Source organism: Arachis hypogaea, chromosome 16, assembly GCF_003086295.3.
Source record: "Arachis hypogaea cultivar Tifrunner chromosome 16, arahy.Tifrunner.gnm2.J5K5, whole genome shotgun sequence".
In the NCBI taxonomy this organism is placed as follows: Eukaryota; Viridiplantae; Streptophyta; class Magnoliopsida; order Fabales; family Fabaceae; genus Arachis; species Arachis hypogaea.
Genome location: NC_092051.1, coordinates 1,660,093 through 1,685,921, shown reverse-complemented (window position 1 = coordinate 1,685,921; position 25,829 = coordinate 1,660,093). Strand labels below are relative to the sequence as shown.

At 34.8% G+C, this 25,829-nt stretch overlaps 3 protein-coding genes and 1 long non-coding RNA gene across 10 annotated transcripts; 2 read left to right on the top strand and 2 right to left on the bottom strand.

Moving 5' to 3' along the window:
- The first annotated feature begins 2,598 nt into the window (after window positions 1-2,598).
- LOC112758619 (uncharacterized) lies at window positions 2,599-7,892 on the top strand. Of its 7 annotated transcripts, none has more exons than XM_072219631.1 (4): window positions 2,599-3,222; window positions 3,303-3,426; window positions 3,507-3,652; window positions 7,106-7,892. In XM_072219631.1, the coding sequence occupies exons 1-2, from the start codon at window positions 2,706-2,708 to the stop codon at window positions 3,335-3,337; spliced, it is 552 nt and encodes a 183-aa protein (XP_072075732.1). In that variant the 5' UTR covers window positions 2,599-2,705; the 3' UTR covers window positions 3,338-3,426; window positions 3,507-3,652; window positions 7,106-7,892. The 7 variants fall into 7 exon arrangements, with proteins under 7 accessions (XP_072075732.1, XP_072075731.1, XP_072075733.1 ...); XM_072219630.1 differs by lacking the exon at window positions 7,106-7,892 and adding an exon at window positions 5,592-6,281; XM_072219634.1 differs by having other exon boundaries at window positions 2,601-3,222; window positions 3,338-3,426.
- LOC112754501 (amino acid permease 8-like) lies at window positions 7,029-9,038 on the bottom strand. Its single transcript, XM_025802156.3, has 3 exons — window positions 8,906-9,038; window positions 8,567-8,794; window positions 7,029-7,632 (listed from the first exon to the last, which is right to left on the bottom strand). Exons 1-3 carry the CDS (start codon window positions 8,957-8,959, stop codon window positions 7,210-7,212), a joined length of 705 nt encoding a protein of 234 aa, XP_025657941.3. The 5' UTR covers window positions 8,960-9,038; the 3' UTR covers window positions 7,029-7,209.
- On the bottom strand, window positions 9,027-11,579 carry LOC140172983 (amino acid permease 1-like). The gene is made up of 5 exons (XM_072219580.1): window positions 11,285-11,579; window positions 9,675-9,908; window positions 9,460-9,553; window positions 9,151-9,378; window positions 9,027-9,045 (listed from the first exon to the last, which is right to left on the bottom strand). The coding sequence occupies exons 1-5, from the start codon at window positions 11,367-11,369 to the stop codon at window positions 9,027-9,029; spliced, it is 660 nt and encodes a 219-aa protein (XP_072075681.1). The 5' UTR covers window positions 11,370-11,579.
- A 1,744-nt stretch (window positions 11,580-13,323) lies between these two features.
- On the top strand, window positions 13,324-17,234 carry LOC140179673 (uncharacterized). The gene is made up of 2 exons (XR_011873435.1): window positions 13,324-13,795; window positions 16,599-17,234. It is a non-coding gene; the product is annotated as an uncharacterized lncRNA (long non-coding RNA).
- The last annotated feature ends 8,595 nt before the right edge of the window (window positions 17,235-25,829 follow it).

Sequence of the window (25,829 nt, the reverse complement as noted above, 5' to 3'; positions counted from 1 at the left end):
TTTTATGAATATTTTTGCTTGATTATGTATTTAGATACTTTTCAAAGGAAGATTTTTGTCTCTTTTTAGTTGATTTTCGTTTAATGAACTTCACTTGATCTATTTTTTTAATTTGAATTTGGTTTAGCATAACACGTTAATTAAGCATTCTTTACTCTTTTGAAAATGTTGGATTCATATCTTTCCTTTCAAGGATGGCAATTCTTTTTGAGCTTTTCACTTCTACGGATGTCATATTTAATTACTCTCTTATTTTTGTAAACGTCACTGTTAGTCTTAATTTTTCTTCTCTTATGAATCTCACACTCATCCGAGTCAGCTTGACTTTGTTTCCATCTAATGCACCATTTGCCCTCTTAATTGTCATTCTTTAGTCAAAGGTTCTTTCTTGAGAATTTTCTATTGGTTGAGTTGTCTTTTCTTGCGCGTTTTGTATTCCTTTGGATCAATTGAAAATTTGTTTGATATTCCAAGCCTAGTGAATTTTGTTTGAATTCTCTTGATTTAAAGATCCTTTCTCATATGGGCTGATTTCCTTTTAAGTGCACCTTAATCTCCTGAATATTCCCGCAAAAGTAGTAATTTCAAGTATACTTTTGGAGTCTTGTTTTGAATTATTTTGAAGATGTTTTGAATTCTTTTTGAAGAAGTTTCAAATTAAAATTTTCTAGCTTGATTGTAACTAAAAGCCATTTATTAAATTTTGATAAGATTGTTTTGACATAGCGTACACTTCTTTACGTGAAATTCTAAAAAAAAAAACTTATCGTGCATACGCGGAACCCTGCTTGTGATAAAAGTGTGTTTACGAAAATTTTTACCTCGAATTTTTCTTTTCTAAATAATGTTTGACTTCTTCTATCTTTGTTATAACCTTTACACACATTTGATTGAACATGAGCTTTGAGAAAATTTTGAACAAACTTTTATTTTTCTTTCGAGTTTTATGTATACTTTTGGTTAAGTTGTGCACCTAACTATCTTTCTAAATATTTGAGGAAATAATTTGCTTTTAGTCAAGCTAGTGTTCATTTTGTTTTAAAAACTCTACATAATCTATTTAAACATGAAATTTGCATTAAGTGATGCCACATTCATACTCTTGTTATTCTTTTGCAAAATGTTGGTTACGCCTTTTCTTTGAGAATGTGAGATGGGTTTTGAAAAAAAAATTCTATTCTTTATGAGCAATGCATTCGAAGGTACTCTTAATCCTAACTCAAGTTTTATAAACTTTGTCTTAAGTTTAAGGCATTCTTCTTCTATAAGCTTCTAACTTTTTTGATTCAACTTGACTTTGCTCAAATTACAACACTACTTTTCTTTTATTATTCCCATCGAATTTCATTGATTCGGGAGTCATTCTTGAGATTGCCAAACTAAACTCCTTTCTGGCACTTTTCACTCCTTGTTCATTCTTGATTACTTGTGATCTCAACAATCCTTTCAAGCTCTTGTGGATTTTGTCTTTGTCGCGTGTCCTTTTCCAAGGTCTTGTATACTTCTGAATAGGCACGAGAATTGCTGTAGTGTCGCGTGCGACTTTTAGGTATAGTAAGCGATACATTAGTTCTTTAAGAAGTGGTTTATGGATATAGAAGGTGAAGCGGTAAGTGTGCAACATTATGAAGAGTGTGGCAGTTTGTTCCTCGTAAAAATTTGTGGATGTTAGGCTTGTGACGGGTTATGGGTTTCTGAAGTGACTAATGAAGTTGAGAAGTTGAAGCTCTGAAGTTGGTACAAACTCTATGCGCAGACGTTATCCTGTTTGTTCAAGTCGACCTGTTTTCAAACCTTTGCCACCTAGATACCCCTTTGTTTTTGCAAACACCTAACTTGAACACTTACACCTTCTTGTGCTCCAAGTTTTGGTAAAATAGTAACCCCCTGTAACATTTTTGTTTTAACCATCTCTTAACTTTTGCTTAGACCATGCTTTTCCCTTACATTTAAGTTTTACGAGTCATCCGGTATTTGAAAAATTATATGTATATATATGGCAAGACCTCTACTTTTCTAAAGTATACAAAAGTAAAGTATTCAAAACTATTTTAGTATATTGTGTATTAAGTTAATTTTCGAGGACGAAAATTTTCATAAGAGGGGTAGGATGTAAGACCCCGAATTTTGAAAAGAAATTAATAAATTATTTATGATCCATTATATTTATTTAAGATAATATTTTTGAAAATTTCTATATATAAAGGTTGAGTAAACTCTTATTTATTATTTAGAGTCCTTATAATTGAAAAATAATGAGTATTTGATGTCTTAATTTTAATATATAGATTTTAACCTTATTTTATAAATAAAAGAGGATTAATTTACTTATCTCCAATCTTCACTAAATTGGTATTTAACCGAAAATTATTTAAAGATTATTAATTAGAAGATATTTTTTTTAAAGATGGATACTTTATATTTAATTTGTTTTTTATTATTATCCTACTTTTTATTTATTTCATAAAATTACACTACTATCCCTATTGTTCACAAAAAATACCTAAACTAAAATTCTAACCTAATCCTAATTTTATCTAAACCTAATTTTCTATCCTAACCCTAACTAAAAGACACTCACCTTACCCCACTCACCCCACACCCACGGTTAGCCCACACAACCCACCACCCAGCTCACTAACACTCAAAACAAAGAAAAAAAAAAGGAGAGAAACGAAAGAAAGGGATGAGAGAAGAGGGGAGCTATGGTAAGGGAGAAGGGGGAAGAGAGGGAGGCAGTGCCGATGGGCATCACTGTCACCGTCGTCGCCGCTATGCCGTCAAGAGGGAGACCAGAGAGAGAGAGCGACGGAGAGCTGTCCCCTGCCGCTGATCCGCCACCAAACTCGCCGCCCAGCCGTCGTCACGTCACGACCCAGCCACCATGGCGTCGCTGCCTGCTGCCGCCGAACCGATTATCGCGTTCTACTGCACGCCGTCACGGAGGAAGACCAAAACCCAGGGAGAGGGCCGCGCGAGGAGAGGTTGGCGTCGCCGTTCCCCGAAGCCTGTGTCACCGTCGAGCCCAGATGAGAAAGGAGAGACTGAGCCTGAACCATGACGAGGTGGGAAGAACCAGCGCTGCCGCTGTGTCGTCGTCGTGGACACCATCACCGCCATTCGTGCCTCTGATTCGCGCCGTTGTGACTTCTGTCGCCGTTAGGCTGTCCGCCGCCATAACCGCCGTTGCTGGTGACCACCAGTGGAACCCTCATCGTCTTGGTAAGCATTTCATTCCGAAACCTTTGAAATCAATATTCTGTTATGTTTGGCTAGAGATTCTGAGATCTTGGTTACCATAGGGTTGAGCTCCGAGGTTTTCATGTCGAATTTTTAGGTTGCCGTTGAACCACCAGAATTTCTAGTCGTTGTCGAAGCTCCCGTCGAGTCAGTTTGGGATTGCGGCTGCTCAGTTCTGCTGTTACCGTAAGTGTACTCTATTTCGAAACCTCATCGTTAGTTTGTCGTTATGGGTTTTAAGATTTTCGCGATATTAATATTTTTAGGAATTAGAAATTGAGTTTGCATGTCGCGATTGAGGCTGTTCTGCTATGGAGAAAGCAAGCGGAGCTGAGGTTTTGGTTGCTGTTGATTCCGGGCTGAGAGAAAAGAGCTCAGTTGACACGTTTGGATTATGGTTTTGCTTACCGAGGTAGGGGTTTTTATAAAACTAATTTATTTTAAAGTGGAATTGTTATAAATTGATCTGACGAGTGAAATGCTTTTCTGGTGATTATGTAAGTCTTATGCATTGTTTGGTTTATCTTAGATGAATATGGTTGTCTGCTTGACTGAGATAATGTCCAATTTTATTAAAATTGAGATTTCTAATTGGTTTGGCTTGAAATGATTTTTGATATTTTAAAAGTCTGAATTGTGTTATTGGAAACTGATTTGGTCTTGGACCCTTTGGAAAAGAGTTGAGGACTGGTTTGGTTGAGACCCGAAAGGGTGGCAAAGTCCAAGTTTTAGGGGAGATGCTGCCTAATTTTCATAAAAATTTAGATTTTGTTTCAAAATGTGATTTAGAAAAGGATTTGGATTTGAGAGGTTCTATGAATTGATCCTTAATTTATTAAGAAATTGGTGTTTCGAGTTTAAGCTGGTTAATAAAAGTTTATGTTTCCCGATTGATTTAAATATGAAGGGGCCTATGTTTTGAAGTATTCTTTAAATTTTAACTAAACAAATCCGAGCCTTTGAGAAAGTTTCCGATTTAAGAACGAAAAGAAATTTGGTCTTTGGGCTTAAATAATTTTGGTTTTGAAACTGGTTCGGAACTTTTGGCTTGCATGCTTTGGTTTTGATTTTAAATCTTCATTTTAATTGATTTCCACTTAGATAACTATGATTCTGAGGATTTATAAGAAGTTTAAGAAATGAGGCAGGTTATTCTTTCCTAGGGTCTTGAGTCTTTGCCAAAGTTGTTGATTAATAACTCTTGATTTCAAAACGATGGAGCGAATGATTTGAAAACGAGTGATTTTTAATCTGTCAGAAAAGATTTTGAATTTGGCTTGGTTATGAAGTTGTTTGGAAGTTTTGAAAAGAACATTTACTTAAGAAAAAGGGGTTCTTGGCAATATGTGAACTGAATACGTTTGTGATTTGAAAGTGGGCCAAGACTGGTTTTTGAAATAAGATTTTAAGTCTGAGTGACTGTGGATGTTACTGAGAATATGATGAGGCATGGCAAGGTCTGGTGGTAATCCCGCTTGCGTATTAATTTGGAAATATGTTTGGATGGCAAGTTGAGGGTGGAAATTCCCTCTCTTGTCGTAATGTGAATGTGGGGAAGGTAGAAAGGCATTCTCCTTCGTATTGTATCCCCCATGTTCTTCTCTGGTTGAAAGGTGGAAAGGCACACTCCTTCGATGCGGAAAGGCACTCTCCTTCGTTTATGATCCTTCTGGAGATGCGCAACCTAGAGACCAATGTCTGGGTTAGCTACCAGATGTGTCGGGTTCTGGCAAAATAACCGACACGTGAGCTCATGGCCAGTAGGACAGGCATGCATCATATGCATTTATATGACATTGTTTGGGTGTGCATATTGTAATTTGTTTGCTTATGTGAATATTTATGTTTAATTGCTAATTGTTCTACTTGATATAACTGCTTGATTGTGTTTGGACCTTCTTACTTTTGTTTGTGACTGAAAATTGGTTGGATTGTGATGAGTTGGTTGTTGAGTGAGTTGCTTGGGCCTAAAGCCGTGGTTGATTATGAAATGGGCTGAAGGCTGTGTTTGGTTTGTGCTTGTGGTTTAGAAAAGTATGAAAAACTAAACTGGTTCAGCATAGACGTAATGAACCTATGCTTGGAACAGTTTGATCATTCATGCTATCTAGGAAAGACTTTTAAAAAGGTTTTTAGATTTCTGAAAAACTAACAGCTTTCCCTTTTAGAAAGGATTTCGGATTTTGAATATTAATTCTTTGGTTTTGAAAAGAAGCACAAGGCGGTTATTAATCACTGCACATTAAAAATGGTTTTACATTCGTATCTTATTATAACAATTCTGTAACCCTACGGTGAGAACCCTTTCAAGGACGATGTTCTCACTCCCCTAGAGGCTTTTTCCTTTTCAGGTTATGGACGACGAGTTTGGAACAGCTTATTTCTCTTTGTTTAGATGATACTTTTGTATTGATTTTAGCATTTATGTTTCCCTCGCCTTTAATTTTACAAGTCTTCACAAGAGGGATAGGATATTTGATTATGTAATGCTTGTAATATTAACTCTATGTAGATATATGTATATGTATCTTTTGTAAGTATTGCGGTTTGTTTTATAAATGTGGTTGTATGTTATCCGATAAGAAGTTTCTTGAGTGGTTAAACGATTTAAAATTTTTAAATAGGCTCATATTTTAGTATTAAATATTTAAAATCGTCGTAATACCCGAGCTATCAGAGTGGCGCAGCCGGAAGCGTGACATTTTGATAGATAAGGTGTTACAATTCTTGTGTAGGTTTGTTGTTTCCAGTGTTGCTGAGTAAATCACCTGATTGTTCGAAGTTATTGTTATCAACGCTGAGGATCAAAAGAAACAAATATGTCAAGGAAAAGGACAAATTGACATCACATCTCTGAAGTTAGTTTAGAGTTAGTTACAACTAATCTTGGCTAAGCTTTAGCTCCTAGAAGTACTTAGTGTTAATATATATCATTGTTTAGAAATAAGATCGAGACAAGTGTATTCACTCAAGTATATTAATTTTTGTTGTTTGAACTAAAAATATATCTAACTTATAATGTAAATTTTACGATTTAGATTTTTTGAATTTCTCCTTTTTAGACTTATTTTGGGATGTGATTATTCTTTTAGAAAAATAAATTTCAGAAAACAGAATAAGCTATGGTCACGATTTTAAAATAGGATGACCATAGATAACTATAGTCACGGTTTTTTAAAAGGGTGACCATAGAGTAAGCTATGGTCACGGTTTTAAAATATGGTGACCATAGATAAGTTACGGTCACATTAAAACCATGATCATAAACTGCTATGGTCACGGTTTTACAAAAAGATGACTATATTTAAATTCTTCTTAGTGTGCCTTTTTCATCAGCAATAAAAAATTATCTCTTCAGCACAAGCTAAAAGCAGCTCCATTGAATGTTAGAATTGTAAGATTAATATTCTTTTTTAGGCTCATTATATGTCTTCTTGTATGTTGGTAGGGATTGTATAAGAATAAATAAAGAACATGCATATTGTTATGGTTAGTGGTTTGTGTGATTAACTTGTTACTAACAGTTCCTATAACTAATTAATATGTTGCACTAATTTCTATGGAAAAAGATTCACTGAAATGAGAAAAATTGTAAAGTGACAAAAAAAGTTAATTATCATTGACTTTGTAATTTTTATCATATGTAACTTTTACTGTCTTAATTTAAAGGTGATTAAACTCTTACTTTATCAGATTTTTTACTTTAGAGGAATTTAATTCAATCTCTATATTTTTGTCGTTTTAGCTTATTCAATTTTTGAATGTCAAACTATAAGTAGTACTTCATATATTGCAACTAAGATCAATTAGTAGTGATAAGAATTTAATCATGCATGGTTATTACTGACTAGTTTTCTCCACTCAGGTCCTTTTGAAGCACATCCTTTTGAAGCACAGCAACATAGGAAAATAAAATCTAGGTATATGTAACTACAAAATCTCTATTATTGTTTCCAAATGTACTATGAACTATTGTTTATAGGTGAATATCCTGTATTTGCTGATATTCTTGCTGATCTCACGAATGGAACCAATTGCTGCAAGCACCGTAATAAGGAAGCATGTGAAATTCAAAAGTTGGAGTGCATACCACTTTAACGAAGCTACTTTTATGTTCCTCTGAGCAATGTGCATTTGTATGGGGAAAAACACAATGAGTGGCCAAAACCCAATTGCTCCAAGTAGGGCAAGAAATGCGTGGAAGAAAGGCATAGCCATGGCAATTATTGTCCCAATTACAACGAATATTGTCCTCCAAACTAACCTAAACATATTCAACCTGAATTTGAAGATCCACAATTTTGTTGGGTGTTCTTTGTTTATGAAATCTGAATGTGGCCACATTATGTTAGCACCCATCTCAACTATGCGAAAAAATGGTTGAGCCATCACCTGTCACACAAGGGTAGATTTCGAAAACATTAGGCATAATGCTTCTTATACAATTCAAAAACAGATATTATTGGAATAAGTTTTTGAAAAAGAGTGATTCTGTCAATTAATTATACATGTAATTAGTTATCTTTTCCTCTCTTAATATATCTACATTGTATTCATGTAAACAGTAATATATAAAGAAGAAGTATAGAGAGCCAATGAAGTATATGTATAATGTGTACAATGGGGATTTAGGGGTGTTCGATTCAATAGGATATTAGATGTTTATTATCTCTGGTACTCGGATGGTTATTCTGGATAGTATGGGTGTATTGTGTTTAAAAAATTAATAGTATTTTACTCTGGATGTTCATTTTTTTAACTCATATTGAGCCAAATAAACAGCCCATTGTACATATTGTATTTTACTCTGGATATTCCATTAGCTCTCTAGTGGATTCACAAAAAAAAATTAATAATATTTTATTCTGAATATTCCATTGGCTCTCTAATGGATTCGCAAAAAAAAAAAAAATTAAAATACCAAAAACTCCTTCACTTAATTCTTGGACTTTTCTTCATTAAGTAAAAATACCAAAAATACTTTGCTCATCTTGAATGACGAAGAAATAGTGGTATTTTTTAAACTTTTTGCAAATATTATAATAGAAAATATACTTTGTCCTAAAATATTATGAAAAACAAAAATCTTTAATGAACTGAAAAAAATCAACGACTACGTATTTATATATATTTATACATATAACGTTTGTATCGTATGTTCTTTAACAAAATAATTAATAGTCAAATTAGTAAGTTTATATCGATGTACTATGGTTGCAAAAGAAGTTGGTATGGTATGAAATAAAGTTTGCTCTTTTGATTATTCAAGTTGACAAAATTGATATGCTAAGAAATCTTGGACGAAATAATAGTAATGATAACAAACCTGATATGCTCCCACAATGTGAATGACAATGCAAACATTACCAAGAGCAACCAACCAAAAGGGCTCATAGAATCCAAAGCCAGTGAGGATGTTGCCTGGTGTGTGTTCCCCAAAAGCAGCATAGCCAAGTCCACCACATGCAAGGAACAATACTGTCATCATAGTGATCCCTATAACATTTGCCTTCTTCATTTGTTGGTTCTCCGGTGGATCTGATTTCAATGTGTCCTAAATATATTAAACACCATGAAAGGATCAATCAAATGAAATAATGCCGTTAGTACCGCACATTTGACAGTGGATTTTCTGTATAAGACAAAATAAGTACAAATAACATACCATTATGTCATAAACAACAGTGGCAAAAGAACAAGCAAGTGCAATGTTTCCCATAGCACTAAAGACCCTCCAAATTTTATCTGCTTCAGTTAGGTCTGCTCCAACTTTGACTCCAGTTAAACTAGTTGGTTGTCCTTTTCCTGCTCATACCCAAAATGTCCTTTTAAGTAATTTTACAAAGAAAATTGCTTTTGAATAAAATCTTTGAAATTAATGTCGGAAAGCTTAGGGAAAAATATAGGTACAAGTAATAACCTGAGAGCACCACTGCTAGGGAAAGTCCACTTCCAATAAATGCATAACCAAAAGAGGTGATAGCAGCAATGGTTGAGAGCCATGTCAATTTGTGGAAGTCTGGAATTTGGGACAAGAAAATTTGCCCAATCCCAAAACCAATCATGTAGGGATTATTTGAAAACTTGCAATAAGAATCGTGCCCTTTTTCATGGAAGCAAATTGCTTTCTTTATAGCCCTATCACATGCACATACACACTTAATAAATGTTATTAATATATAGATGCATGTTATTAGTTTGTGAATTGTTGTAACTTACACCAAGCTTGTAGAAGTGGTGATTGCATATCCCACTGTCACACCAGCCAGCTTCCCATATAGGATCAATCCGCAAAACACATGCATTTTCCCACCTATTTATCCATTTGAGATTGAGAAATTCATTAAAATATGAATTTATAATTGGCTTGCATTTTATGAGTTATCAAATTATATATTAGGGTTTATCTATCTTGTGTCTTTATTCTTAAATACCTAAATATGAGTTGACGGCTTGCATATAAGTGTAATTCCTCTTGCCAGTAACAGGGTCAGGATATCTATAACAATCAGCTATGAAATTGTAAGTGAGAATGGAGATGCATGAACATGCAATCATAATGCCAATGCCTGCTATCCATCCAAGTTGGGCCATGGCCCATGCAAGTGCCAACACTCCTGCCCCAATTACAACTGTTATTATGTGTGTTGTTGCCGTCAATACATCCCCTGCACGTAACAGTTTTAATTTTCAGTCTAACATAAATAATGTTATTTTAAGTTTTATTGTTTAATTTAATTGAATTTAATTCATAAAAGAATTTAAATATGTAGCATTATTTATAAATAAATTGGTAAAAACTAACGGATAATAAAGTGGAATGACGAAAAACAAAATCTCAAATATCAACATTTAACAAAATATAAATAAAAAATTATTCTTAGTATCATTTTCGACATTTTTACCAACAACAAAAAAGATTTATACTATTCCACTCTCTATAAATAATCGATTATAATCAAAGGTACGGTTAAAATGGATACATGATAAGACATGAGAAGATTTAAATCCTATCTTAGGAAAATATAGTCTTAAATTTTCATCAAAGTATAAATATAAAATTAATTTTTATTTAATAGATTCATATTTTTATTAGGCAAATATGTGTTTTAATAATTAGCAAAGTTTCCTAGTGCACTGTTCTTTCTGATTTTCTTCTGAGGAATTGTTATACAGGTTAACAAGATACTCCATATGATGACAAGCAAAATTGTTTTAGAAATAAAAATTTAATTTTAATACACTGTCAATGTAAAATAGTTTTATACGTGCATTCAATTACGTAACACTAAATCAGTAAAAATAACTATCTTTTACATTGATCGTGTGAATGATCATTTAAAAAAACGAATGTAATTACAAGACTCTGTAAAACACGCTTTACAATTTGAGTGTATCAAAATTAAACTCTAAAAATAAAGGAAAAAATATTCAAATATAATAAGTTTTGATAAAATATTTTTCTATTTTTTTCTTAAAAATAGCAATAATGTTTTTCCAACTATTTTACATGCATGTTACTTAATAACATGTGTAGAATACACATTGAAATATAAAATATATATTAAAAATATTTAAAATAATATATATCATTGATTTTTTGTACACATATTTTTTTAAATTTTTTTGTGATATTAAATGCATTAAAGTTCTTATATTGTTTAAGAAATAGAAAATTGTTAGGCATGCATGATATGGGAAGGTTCTATTTCTATTCAAAATGATTACATGATTGGTTACCTTAAACTTAAAGAGTAGTGTGATTTAAACGTAAGAACTTATGCATATTATTGAAATCCCTCAACGCGAAACCGTTTTCTTAAAACTTAATAATACAATTAGCATAAAATATTAATTTTCCATTAAAGGTTAGTAAAAAAGAAAGCAAGTAAAGGATCGAATTTTCTTCGAAATTTGCATGATATTCAATTATTCATTCTTAGGATGAGGATCGGAGACATGGTGAAGAAGATAACTGAAAGAAAATGAAAAGAAAAGAAAAAGAAAGAAGAGTAATTAATTAGAAGGGAGAGAGATCGCAAACCGGTTCTTTTGGATCTGCCATCATCATCGACATCGACACTTTTGTGTGTGGCGGGAACAACGTTAGACGCTGCTTCAATGTCCATCTAGAATCAGATCTTGTTCCCGATCCCGAATTGAATCGAATTGAATACAATACGCGCTAATTGGTTGTGTTCTTAAAACACAAAAGTGATATGAATGAGGAGGAAGTTATTTAAGTTACTGTGTGAAGAGTTAGGAACCTTTTTTTAGAATGAAAGTAGGATCTCTGATCTGTTGAGTCTTCGCTGAAACAAGAAAGTGTTCCTTGATTTTTGCTTGATTTGAATGCATGAGAATCTCTATAATACTAATAATATGATTATCAATCATTATCTCTTGTTATATTATGCTAATAATAGATACAATTTTATTTTCATATACCTTAAATTTACACGTGTGCGTATATTGTATTCAGTAAAATTTTTTTTTGTCTTCTATTTTTTTCAAAAATATTCTTGATTGTTTAATTATATTCAATTTTTGTTTCTAAAGTTTTCAATTTTTATCAAAATTATCTGTGGATGTTAACTCCATCTAAAATATTGGAGGCAAAATTAAAAACGTTTAGGAATAATTTTAAAACAATAAAAAACGTTAAGGACAAAATTGAATAAATAAAAATGTTAGAGACAAAATTAAATAAAATTAAATGCTAGAGATATTTTTAAAAAGAATTACAAATTTTAAGGATAAAAGATACATTTTACGCTCAAAATAATTATTTTTTGTATGGGTAAAGTATTAATTAATAATTTAGTTTCGAACATTTGACTCAAATCCTAATTTAGTCTCTAATATTTTAAACATCCTATTTGAGTCTCAAAATATTTCAAACGAATTTAATGTTACCTAACCATTAAATTTGACTTAAATAATTAACAAAAAATTTTTTACATTAGTGATCATTGGTGTGTTGATATTAGCTTGTAAATATGCTAATTATTGGTATTAAATTTAGGGAGCCACTTCTATCAAGATGGCAAAATCATCTTTTTTTTAAAGACACCTTATATCTACTAATCAACTATTGACATGTGGTATAATGATTAGATCTAGTTTAATATGGTTGGTTTTTATCAAAATCAGTAACCCAGACCGATTTATATAAACCGGACCGGATTATGCTTAAAATATTTTTATTTTTTTTAGGGTTAACCACTAAAAATGCTCTCGAATTATTCAAACGTTGACAAAAATACACCCGGATTTTATTATCGACAAAAATGCCCTTAAATAATTTAAAAACGCAACAAAAATGCCTAACAGTAAATATATATTTTCAAAAAATATCTTAAAGATTGAATTTTGATGTAATTTTTTGTAAGTATTATTAAAAAAATAAGATATTATTATTCTTAAAATTTGGTAATTTTTTACTAAGTATATATTTTTTTGTGATTTTTTAAAATTATTATGGGTTGTTAACAAAAAAAATTATAAAAAATTATATACTTAACAAAAAATTACCAAAATTTAAGGATAATAATATCTCATTTTTATAATTATTCTTGAAAAAAATTATATCAAAATTCAATCTCTAATGTATTTTTTGAGAAATACATATTTAATGTTAGATAATCTTGCAAAAAAACTAACATTAAATATGTATTTCTCAAAAAATATATTAAAAATTGAATTTTGATGCAATTTTTTGCAAACATGATTAGAAAAATAAGATATTATTATTATTAAAATTTGATGATTTTTTATTAAATATATATTTTTTTGTGATTTTTTAAAAGTATTATTGGTTGTCAACAAAAAAATTATAAAAAAATATATACTTAACAAAAAATTACCAAATTTTAAGAATAATAATATCTCATTTTTATAATCATGCTTGCAAAATATTACATGAAAATTTAACCTCTAAGGTATTTTTTGAAAATATATATTTACTGTTAGATATTTTTGTTGTGTTTTTAAATTATTTGAAGGTATTTTTGTCGATAATAAAATTCGAAAGTATTTTTGTCAGCGTCTGAATAATTTGGGAGCATTTTTAGTGGTTAACCCTTTTTTTTAATTTGAAAACCCTATCCCCTTCCTCTTTTGTCCCTCTCTCACAGTGTCACTGAGCTCGAGCTCTCTCGTTTCTCTCATGTGGCTCACCGGCTCCGGCACTCAAGCTCTCTCCCACTCTCGTCTCCAGCCTCTCTCACTGTCTCCGGTCTCGCACTCAAGCTCTCTGGCGCTCTCTGGGTCGTCAGTCTCCACGGTCTCGAACTCAATTGCGCTAGTCGTCGCCGGCGGCAGAAGCAACAAGTCCCTGAACTGGTCGTCATCACGCGCTTTGTTCCGTTACCGTCTCCTTCTCAGTCGTGCTCCTTCCTTGCGCTCGTCCTCGCAGGTGGCAGAAGCAGCAGGTCCCGGGACTGATGGTCGTTGTCATCTTCTTGTTTCGAGTCTCGCCGTCAGCTTCCTTCCCACCGTCAGCTTCCACCCTGCCGTCAGCCAGCTTCGTGCAACAAGAAGCTGGTCCTGATTTGTGAGTTCCAACTCCTCTGTTCTTTAGAAAATTTCTATTAGTATTATTTTAGATATTTTTGTTTATTGAAAACGTTAGAAAGTTAATGTCTAACAAAAAAAATTCTCGAAGCCTTCCTAAGTATATACTTGAACTAAATAAAATTGCCAAAATAATATTGCATCATTATCAACTCTTTTAATTTAATCCTTCCATAAAATAAAAAATCTGATTTGATTGTTGTTCTAGTTACGCTATATTCCTCCTAATTTGGATTCGGCATTGTATTGCTCAGCTGAATGATTAATCAGTCACTTAAAGAGAATAAAAAGGGGAAATAACTAAGCCATGCTTGGTTGCATATTGTTCACTCGTGGTTGTGTGTTGCTCTGTCGATGCAGCAAATATTTGATCGGACAAGGAAATATCTTACTGCTTACAAACGTTAGATACAAAGCAGCAGCGTTCAAGAATTGACAGGAAAATTCTTTGCGAAATAATAATTTTGCTTGTCAATAACTCTTTTATGTCAAAAATACATGAATTTAGTCAAGTGAAACAGGGAAAAGGGGAGGGGGTAAAAGCAATAACTCACTACGCCCTAAAGAAAGTTCCTCTCTGTTCAAAGGCAACTTGAAACTTGCTGGTGCATGCAGCAATGTGCGAATAATCGTCCTGCTTGTTAGATCTGTGAACTAACAACGGGCGATCTCTGCAGTAGAAAAAAGAAAATATGCCTTTTCAGAGATAGGTGTCATGTAACATGGGATAGAGTGATAAATTAAAAGCAAAGTTTGAACTTTTTACCCATTGGATCAGTAAGATAGCAGTTAGAGCTTGGAGACCTTATCAATAATTCTCCATCATTTTTTTTGAAGAGCTGCTTTGGTGCTGCATATGCAAACAATGGAATCACAGAAATTATATAAGATACCCTAACCCAATCCTATCAAAATAGGTACAGACAGGGGAACTGAAGCTGATTAGAAAGTACACTGAATTCGGTAATCGATTTACTAAAATAGTACCTGGCATTCCTGTATACTTCTCAAATTGTCCATATGCTTGTCCAAGAAACATCTCCAATCCTGTAACAACAGTAGCTCCTGGTTCTTCTGCTTCCGTAAAAAATCTAGTCATTTTGGGTGTGTAGACAGCATAAAAAATCAGGAAGTAGTATTTTAATGCATGCTGCATGAACAAAAGAATGATTGGTTCTCTGCACTCAACTCACTCACGTTCCACATATAGGATTGTCAATAATATCATACTCAAAACAATGTTACAAGAGCCTAATTGGTACGGCCATATCAAAGGAGCAAACCTTAGAAACAGGTGTTTCATCAACTTTTGGTTGCATTCCAATAGATGTCGTATTTGCAAGAATCATACCATCCTCTGGATGGTAATTATCTAAATAAACAAGTTTTCTAGCACGCTCTGTATAACACAAATGATACTTTAGTACTACACTAACTAACGAATGAGAAGTAATAGCCAACATCATTAGGGAGGAAGCTGACGGCAAGACTCGAAGCAAGAAGACGACAACGATGATCAGTCCCAGGACCTGTTGCTTCTGCCACCTGCGAGGACGAGCGCAAGGAAGAAGCGCGATTGAGAGCAAGATAGTAACGGGACAGAGCGCGCAACGACAACCGGGACCTGTTGCTTTTGCCGCCGGCGACGACTAGCGCAACTGAGTTCGAGACTGTGGAGACTGACGACCCAGAGAGCGCCAGGGAGCTTGAGTGCGACTGGAGACAGTGAGAGAGGTCGGAGACAAGAGGAGGAGAGACCTTGAGTGCTGGAACCGATGAGCCACAGTGAGAGAGACCAGAGAGCTCGAGCTCAATGACACTGTGAGAGAGGGACAAAAGAGGAAGGGGATAGGGTTTTCAAATTAAAAAAAATAAAAATATTTTAAGCCTAATCCGGCCCGGTTTATATAAATCGGTCTGGATTACCGATTTTGATAAAAACTAATCATATTAAACCAGATCTAATTATTATACCACATGTCAATAGATAATTGGTAGATATAAAGTGTCTTTAAAAAAAGATGATTTGGCCATCTTGATAGAAGTGGCTCCCTTAAATTTAACTGTAGAACAATATTAAATTCTTTTAAAATTTTTTGAGACTAAAATAGAACGTTTAAAATATCAAGAACTAATTAAAATTTGGTCCAAATATTAAAGACCAAAATAGATACGTGTTGGATAAAACCAAAAATATCCGCAGCCAAAGTTAAAATAGTAACCAATCATGTATCTTTTCCTTAGCTTACTTAGCTTACAAAGTTAAAGTGTGATTTTATTTAGAGTTAAGCTTTAGAGTGATCTATGAGATTGGTGTTATATACTAAAATTATTTTTAAAATTTTAATTATACTAATTATGTCTTTAAAATTAGTAAGAGTATACTATGTTAGTCTCTGACCCATTTTCTGTTAACTGGATGCTGATGTGACTTGATGACCTGAATCATTAGTGACATGAGTTACTTTATGGTTTGGCCACGTGTAATGAGTGTGCTATGTGTCCGTTTGTGCCACGTATCGCAACATTATTCTTTCACATGTTATCTATTATGTCATTATTGTAAAAGTACCAAATTAGTTTCTGACTTTGCATTAAGTAACTTAATTTTTGAAATTGAACGTCGTGTATTGATGAGCGGATAATTTATACGCTTTTTGGCATTGTTTTTAGGTAGTTTTTAGTAGGATCTAGCTACTTTTAGGGATATTTTTATTAGTTTTTATGAAAAATTCACATTTCTGGACTTTACTATGAGTTTGTGTATTTTTTTGTGATTTTAGGTAAATTTTGGCTGAAATTGAGGGATCTGAGCAAAAATCTGATTCAAGCTGAAAAAGAACTGCAGATGCTGTTGGATTCTGACCTCCCTGCACTCGAAATGGATTTTCTGGAGCTACAGAACTCCAAATGGCGCGCTATCAATTGCGTTGGAAAGTAGACATCCAGGGCTTTCCAGAAATATATAATAGTTCATACTTTATTCGAGTTTAGACAATGCAAACTGGCGTTCAATGCCAGCTCCAAGCTGTATTCTGGAGTAAAACGCCAGAAACACTGGTTTAAACGCCAAAAACACGTTACAACTTGGCGTTTAACTCCAAGAGAAGCCTTTGCACATGGAAAGCTCAAGCTTAGTCCAAGCACACACCAAAGTGGGCCACGGAAGTGGATTTCTGCACTTAGACTTATTTCTGTAAACCCTAGTAGCTAGTTTAGTATAAATAGGACTTATTACTATTGTATTAGACATTCTGGATACCATATTTCATATTTGGGGAGGCTGGCCATTCGGCCATGCCTGGACCTCCAGTTCTTATGTATTTTCAACGGTGGAATTTCTACACACCATAGATTAAGATGTGGAGCTCTGCTGTACCTCAAGTATTAATGCAAAGTACTATTGTTCTTTTATTCAATTCATGCTTATTCATATTCTAAGATATCCAATCGTACTTCAACCTGATGGATGTGATGATCCGTGACACTCATCATTATTCTCAAACTATGAACGCGTGCCTGACAACCACCTCCGTTCTACCTTCGATTGAATGAGTATCTCTTGGATTTCTTAATCAGAATCTTCGTGGTATAAGCTAGAATCCATTGGCAGCATTCTTGAGAATCCAGAAAGTCTAAACCTTGTCTGTGGTATTTCGAGTAGGATTCAGGGATTGAATGACTGTGACGAGCTTCAAACTCGCGAGTGTTGGGCGTAGTGACAGACGCAAAAGAATCACGGGATTCTATTCTAATATGATCGAGAACCGACATATGATTAGCCGTGCGGTGACAGCGCATTTGGAATATTTTCACTGAGAGGACGGACAGTAGCCATTGACAACGGTGATCCCCAACATACAGCTTGCCATGGAAAGGAGTAAGAATGATTGGATGAAAGCAGTAGGAAAGCAGACGTTCTAGAGCCATACAACATCTTCAGACGCTTATCTGAAATTCCCACCAATGAATTTACATAAGTGTCTCTATCCTATTTTATTTATCTTTTAATATATTATAATCTCTTAACCAATTTGAATCAGCCTGATTGAGATTTACAAGATGGCCATAGCTTGCTTCATACCAACAATCTCCGTGGGATCGACCCTTACTCACGTAAGGTATTACTTGGACGACCCAGTGCACTTGCTGGTTAGTTGTGCGAAGTTGTGAAGTTATGTTTGGACCATGGTTCTGTGCATCAAGTTTTTGGAGCCATTGTCAGGGATTGTTTGAGTTGTGAAAAGTATGAGTAACAATTTCGTCCACCAAGTTTTTGGCGCCGTTGCCGGGGATTGTTGAGTTTGAACAACTGAAGGTTCATCTTGTTCCTCAGATTAGGTAATTTTTTTTTATTTTCAAAAATTTTTCAAAAAATCTTTCAAAAAATTTCTCATCTGTTTTCGAAAATTATTCAAAATTCTTAAGAATGAATTCTAGTTTTACATGTTGACTTGTTGAAGCTTGGCTGGCTGTAAAGCCATGTCTAATTCTTTTGGACTGAGGCTTTGACTTGAATGAATTACTTGCATGTTCTTGCTTAAGCTTGGCTGGCCATTGGCCATGTCTAGTGTTTTGGACCGGAGCTTTCATGAAAAGATTGGTTGGCTATTAAGCCATGTCTAATTCCTAGACCGGAGCTTTAGACTAACATTGCAAAGATTCCTGAAATTCATATTAAAAATTTTGAATTTCTTATTTCCTTTTTCCTATATGTTTTTCGGAAAAAAATAAAAGAAAATACAAAAAAAATTAATAAAATCATAAAAACCAAAAATATTTTATATTTCTTGTTTGAGTTTAGTGTCAAGTCATAAGTTTGGTGTCAATTGCATGTTCATCCTATTCTTGCATTTTTCAAAAATTCATGCATGTGTTCTTCATGATCTTCAAGTTGTTCTTGATGAATCTTCTTGTTTGATCTTCATATTTTATTATTTTGTGTTGTATGATGTTTTTCATATGCATTCTTGCATTCATAGTGTCCAAACATGAAAGATTTCTAATTTTGGTGTCTTGCATGTTTTCTTTGCATTAAAAATTTTTCAAAAATAAGTTATTGATGTTCATCATGATCTTCAAAGTGTTCTTGGTGTTCATCTTGATATTCATAGTGTTCTTGCATGCATTCATTGTTTTGATCTAAAAATTTTCATGCATTGAGTCTTTTTGTTGTTTTTCTCTCTCATCATAAAAAATTCAAAAATAAAAAAAAAATATATCTTATCTTTTCAAAATCTTTTTCAAAAATCAAAATTTTTTTCTTTGTTTTCGAAAATTTTTCAAAATTTTTCAAAATCTTTTTCTTATTTTTTACATCATATTTTCGAAAATCACATCATCAATTAATGTTTTGATTCAAAAATTTCAAGTTTGTTACTTTCTTGTTAAGAAAGATTCAAACTTTAAGTTCTAGAATCATATCTTGTGATTTTTTGTGAGTCAAGTCATTAATTGTGATTTTAAAATTCAAATCTTTTTCAAACTAATTTTCAATTATATCTTTTCAAAAATATCTTTTTCATCTTATCTTTTTTAAAAAAAAATCATATCTTTTCAAAATCATATCTTTTAAAAATCATATCTTTTCATAAATCTTATCTTTTCAAAATTTGATTTTAAAATCTTTTTCAAACTAATTTTCAACCATATCATATCTTTTTCAAACTTTAATTTCAAAATATCTTTTCTAACTTCCTATCTTTTCAAAATTAATTTCAAAATCTTTTTCAAAATCATCTAATTACTTTTTCAATTTTTATTTTCGAAAATTATTAACTCTTTTTCAAAAAAATTTTTCGAAATTCTATCTCTCTCATCTCCTCCTATTTATTTTATTTATTCACTAACACTTCCCTTCATCCTAAAATTCGAACCCTCTCTTCTCCTCTGTGTTCGAATTTTTTCTCTTCTTCATTCTTATTCTTCTTCTCTTCTACTCACATAAAGGAACCTCTATATCTGGACAAAGAGGATCCCTATTATTATTTTCTGTTCCCTTCTTTTTCATATGAGCAGGAGCAAGGACAAGAACATTCTTATTGAAGCAGATCCTGAACCTGAAAGGACTCTGAAGAGGAAGTTAAGAGAAGCTAAAACAGAACACTTCAGAGAAAACTTTGCAAAAATTTTCGAAAAAAAAAGAGGAGATGGCAGTCGAAAATAATAATAATGCAAGGAGGATGCTTGGTGACTATACTGCACCTAAGCCCAACTTTCATGGCAGAAGCATCTCAATTCCTGCCATTGGAGCAAACAATTTTGAGCTGAAGCCTCAATTAGTTGCTCTAATGCAACAGAACTGCAAGTTTCATGGACTTCCATCAGAAGATCCCTACCAGTTTTTAACTGAGTTCTTGCAGACCTGTGATACTGTTAAGACTAATGGAGTTGATCCTGAAGTCTACAGGCTTATGCTTTTCTCTTTTGCTGTAAGAGACAGAGCTAGAACATGGTTGGACTCACAACCTAAAGATAGCCTGGACTCTTGGGATAAGCTGGTCACAGCCTTCTTGGCTAAGTACTTTCCTCCTCAAAAGCTGAGCAAGCTTAGAGTATTCAAACCTTCAAGCAAAAAGAAGGTGAACCTCTCTATGAAGCTTGGGAAAGATACAAGCAGTTGACCAAAAAGTGTCCTTCTGACATGCTTTCAGAATGGACCATTCTGGATATATTCTATGATGGTCTATCTAAATTCTCTAAAATGTCACTGGACCACTCTGCAGGTGGATCCATTCACCTAAAGAAAACACCTGCAGAAGCTCAAGAACTCATTGACATGGTTGCAAATAACCAATTCATGTACACCTCTGAGAGGAATTCTGTGAGTAATGGGACGCCTTAGAAGAAGGGAGTTCTTGAAATTGATGCTCTGAATGTCATACTGGCTCAGAATAAAATATTAACTCAACAAGTCAATATGATATCTCAGAGTCTGAATGGATTGCAAAATGCATCCAACAGTACTAAAGAAGCATCTTCTGAAGAAGAAGCTTATGATCTTGAGAACCCTGCAATGGCAGAGGTAAATTACATGGGTGAAGCATTTGGCAACACCTATAACCCTTCATGGAGAAATCATCCAAATTTTTCATGGAAGGACCCACAGAAGCAAGGCTTTAATAATAATGGTGGAAGAAACATGTTCAGCAATAGCAAGCCTTTTCCATCATTATCTCAGCAACAGACAGAGAATTCTGAGCAGAATCCCTCTAGCTTGGCAAACTTAGTCTCTGATCTATCTAAGGCCATTCTCAGTTTCATGACTGAAACAAGGTCCTCCATTAAAAACTTGGAGACACAAGTGGGCCAGCTGAGTAAAAGGGTCACTGAAACTCCTCCCAGTACTCTCCCAGGCAATACAGAAGAAAATCCAAAAAGAGAGTGCAAGGCCATTGATATGACCATCATGGCCGAACCTACAAGGGAGAAGGAGGACGTGATTCCCAATAAGGAAGACCTCATGGGACTTCCTCTGGACACTAAAGGGTCCCCTATTGAGGATTTAAAGGAATCTGAGGCTCATATAGAAACCATAGAGATTCCATTGAACTTTCTTCTGCCATTCATGAGCTCTAAAAACTATCCTTCCTCTGAAGAGGATGAAGATGTAACTGAAGAGCAAGTTGCTCAATATCTAGGAGCCATCATGAAGCTGAATGCCAAGTTGTTTGGTAATGAGACTTGGGAAGATGCACCTCCCTTGCTCATTAGTAAACTAAATACATGGGTTCAGCAAACTTTTCCTCAAAAGAAACAAGATCCTGGTAAATTATTAATATCTTGTACCATAGGTACCATGACCTTTGAGAAAGCTCTGTGTGACCTGGGCTCAGGTATAAACCTTATGCCACTCTCTGTAATGGAGAAATTGGGGATCTTTGAGATACAAGCTACAAGAATCTCATTAGAGATGACAGACAAATCCAGAAAACAAGTTTATGGATTGGTAGAGGACGTGTTGGTAAAGGTTAAAGGCCTTTACATCCCTGCTGATTTCATAATCTTAGACACTAGGAAGGTTGAGGATGAATCCATCATCCTTGGAAGACCCTTCCTAGTCACAGCAAGAGCTGTGATTGATGTTGACAGAGGAGAGCTAGTCCTTCAATTGAATGGGGACTCCCTTGTGTTTAAAGCTTAAGGACCTTCCTCTGGAACCAAAGAGATGAAGCATGAAAAGCTTCTCTCAATACAGAGTCAAACAAAGCCCCCACAATCAAACTCTAAGTTTGGTGTTGGGAGGCCTTCATCATGCTCTAAACATCTATGAAGCTCCATGAGAGCTCACTGTCAAGCTATTGACATTAAAGAAGTGCTTGTTGGGAGGCAACCCAATTTTTATTTATCTATATTTTTATTGTTATTTCATGTTTTATTAGGTTCATGATCATGTGGAGTCACAAAACAATAGCAAAAATTAAAAACAGAATCAAAAACAGTAGAAGAAACAGCACACCATGGAGGAGAGACTTACTGGCGTTTAAACGCCAGTAAGGAGCATCTGGCTGGCGTTTAACGCCAGAGTAGAGCATGAATCTGGTGTTAAACGCCAGAAACAAGCAGCAGTCTGGCGTTTAAACGCCAGGATGGCACACTAAGGAGAGCTGGCGTTAAACGCCAGAAACAAGCATCTGGCTGGCGTTTAACGCCAGAAACAAGCATCAAGCTGGCGTTCAATGCCAGAAACATGCTACAGACTGGCGTTGAACGCCCAAAACAAGCATGGAAGTGGCGTTTAACGCCAGAAACATGCTGCAGTCTGGCGTTAAATGCCAGGATTGCATACGGAGGGTATTTACATGCCTAATTGGTGCAGGGATGAGAAATCCTTGACACCTCAGGATCTGTGGACCCCACAGATCACCTCAGGATCTATGGACCCCACAGGATCCCCACCTACCTCACCCTCTCTCTTCTTCACACATTCCAACAATACTATTCCCCTTCACCAATCACCTCAATCTCTCTTTCCTATTACCCCTTCACCAATCACATCCACCCACTTTTCCCCATACACCCCACCCACCTTCAAATTCAAAATCTCCTTCCCACCCAAACCCACCCTAAATGGCCGTACCATATCCCCTCTCCCTCCACTATATAAACCCCTCCATCCTTCTTCATTTTCACACAACACAACCCTCTCTTCTCCCCCTTGGCCAAAACACACACCTCTCTCCCTTTCCTCCATATCTTCTTCTTCTTCTTCTATTCTTTCTTCTTTTGCTCGAGGGCGAGCAACATTCTAAGTTTGGTGTGGTAAAAGCATAGCTTTTTTATTTTTCCATAACCATTGATGGCACCTAAGGCCAGAGAAACCTCAAGAAAGTGGAAAGGGAAGGCAATTGCTTCCACCTCTGAGTCATGGGAGATGGAGAGATTCATCTCAAAAGCCTATCAAGACCACTTCTATGAAGTTGTGGCCAAGAAAAAGGTGATCTCTGAGGTCCCTTTCATGCTCAAGAAAAATGAGTATCCGAAGATCCGACATGAGATCCAAAGAAGAGGTTAGGAAGTTCTTACCAACCCCATTCAACAAGTCAGAATCTTAATGGTTCAAGAGTTCTATGCAAATGTATGGATCACTAGGAATCATGATCAAAGCATGAACCCAAACCCAAAGAATTAGCTTACAATGGTTCGGGGGAAATGCTTAGATTTCAGTCTGGAGAATGTAAGCTTGGCGTTCAACTTGCCTATGATGCAAGAAGATGCACGCCCCTACACTAGAAGGGTCAACTTTGATCAAAGGTTGGACCAAGTCCTTATGGACATATGTGTGGAAGGAGCTCAATGGAAAAGAGACTCAAGAGGCAATCCGGTTCAATTAAGAAGACTGAACCTTAAGTTTGTGGCTAGAGGATGGTTGGAGTTCATCCAACGCTCCATCATTCCTACTAGCAACCGATCCGAAGTAACTGTGGATCGGGCCATCATGATCCATAGCATCATGATTGGAGAGGAAGTAGAAGTTCATGAAGTCATCTCTCTAGAACTCTACAAAGTAGCCGAAAAGCCCTCCACCTTGGTAAGGCTAGCTTTTCCTCATCTCATTTGCCATCTATGCTACTTAGCTGGAGTTGTCATAGAAGGAGACACCCTCATTGAAGAGGACAAGCCCATCACTAAGAAGAGGATGGAGCGAACAAGAGAGCCCATTCATGGATCTCAACAGACACATGAGGAAGCTCATCATCAAGAAATCCATGAGATGCCTCAAGGGATGCATTTTCCTCCAAAAAACTATTGGGAAGAACTCAACACTTCTCTAGAAGGATTGAGTCATAACATGAACCAATTAAGGGTGGAACACCAAGAGCACTCCATCATTCTCAATGAGATTAGAGAAGATCAAAGAGCTATGAAGGAGGAGCAACAAAGGCAAGGAAGAGACATAAAGGAGCTCAAGAACACCATTGGTTCTTCAAGAAGAAGGAGCCACCCTCACTAAGGTGGACTCATTCCTTAACTTCCTTGTTCTTATCTCTATGTTTTTCGATTTTATGCTTCATGTTTGTCTATGTTTTGTGTCTTTACTACATGATCATTAGTGTCTAGTAACTATGTCTTAAAGCTATGAATAATTCCATGAATCCTTCACCTCTCTTAAATGAAAAATGTTCTAAAAACAAAAGAACAAGAAGTACATGAATTTCGAATTCATCCTTGAAATTAGTTTAATTATATTGATGTGGTGACAATACTCTTTATTTTCTGAATGAATGCTTGAACACTGCATATTTTTTATATTGTTGTTTATGAATGTTAAAACTGTTGGCTCTTGAAAGAATGATGAACAAGAGAAATGTTATTGATAATCTGAAAAATCATAAAATTGATTCTTGAAGCAAGAAAAAGCAGTAAATAAAAACCTTGCGAAAAAAAATGCGAAAAAGAAAAGAAAGAAAAAGAAAAAGCAAGCAGAAAAAGCTAATAGGTTTTTAAACCAAGAGGCAAGAGCAAAAAGCCAAAAGCCCTTAAAACCAAAAGGCAAGGGTAAAAAGGATCCAAGGCTTTGAGCATCAATGGATAGGAGGGCCCAAGGAAATAAAATCCAGGCCTAAGCGGCTAAATTAAGTTGTCCCTAACCATGTGCTTGTGTCATGAAGGTCCAAGTGAAAAGCTTGAGACTGAGTGGTTAAAGTTGTGATCCAAAGCAAAAAGAGTGTGCTTAAGAGCTCTGGACACCTCTAACTGGGGACTTTAGCGAAGTTGAGTCACAATCTGAAAAGGTTCACCCAGTTATGTGTCTGTGGCATTTATATATCTGGTGGTAATACTGGAAAACAAAGTGCTTAGGGCCACAGCCAAGACTCATAAAGTAGCTGTGTTCAAGAATCAACATAATTAACTAAGAAAGTCAATAACACTATCTGAATTCTGAGTTCCTATAGATGCCAATCATTCTAAACTTCAAAGGATAAAGTGAGATGCCAAAACTGTTCAGAAGCAAAAAGCTACAAGTCCCGCTCATCTAATTAGAACTGATATTCATTGATATTTTGGGATTTATAGTATATTCTCTTCTTTTTATCCTACTTGATTTTCAGTTGCTTGGGGACAAGCAACTATTTAAGTTTGGTGTTGTGATGAGCGGATAATTTATACGCTTTTTGGCATTGTTTTTAGGTAGTTTTTAGTAGGATCTAGCTACTTTTAGGGATGTTTTTATTAGTTTTTATGCAAAATTCACATTTCTGGACTTTACTATGAGTTTGTGTGTTTTTCTGTGATTTCAGGTAAATTCTGGCTGAAATTGAGGGATCTGAGCAAAAATCTGATTCAGGCTGAAAAAGGACTGCAGATGCTGTTGGATTCTGACCTCCCTGCACTCGAAATGGATTTTCTGGAGCTACAGAACTCCAAATGGCGCACTCTCAATTGCGTTGGAAAGTAGACATCCAGGGCTTTCCAGCAATATATAATAGTCCATACTTTATTTGATTTTAGACAACGCAAACTGGCATTCAACGCCAGCTCCATGCTGTATTCTGGAGTAAAACGCTAGAAAC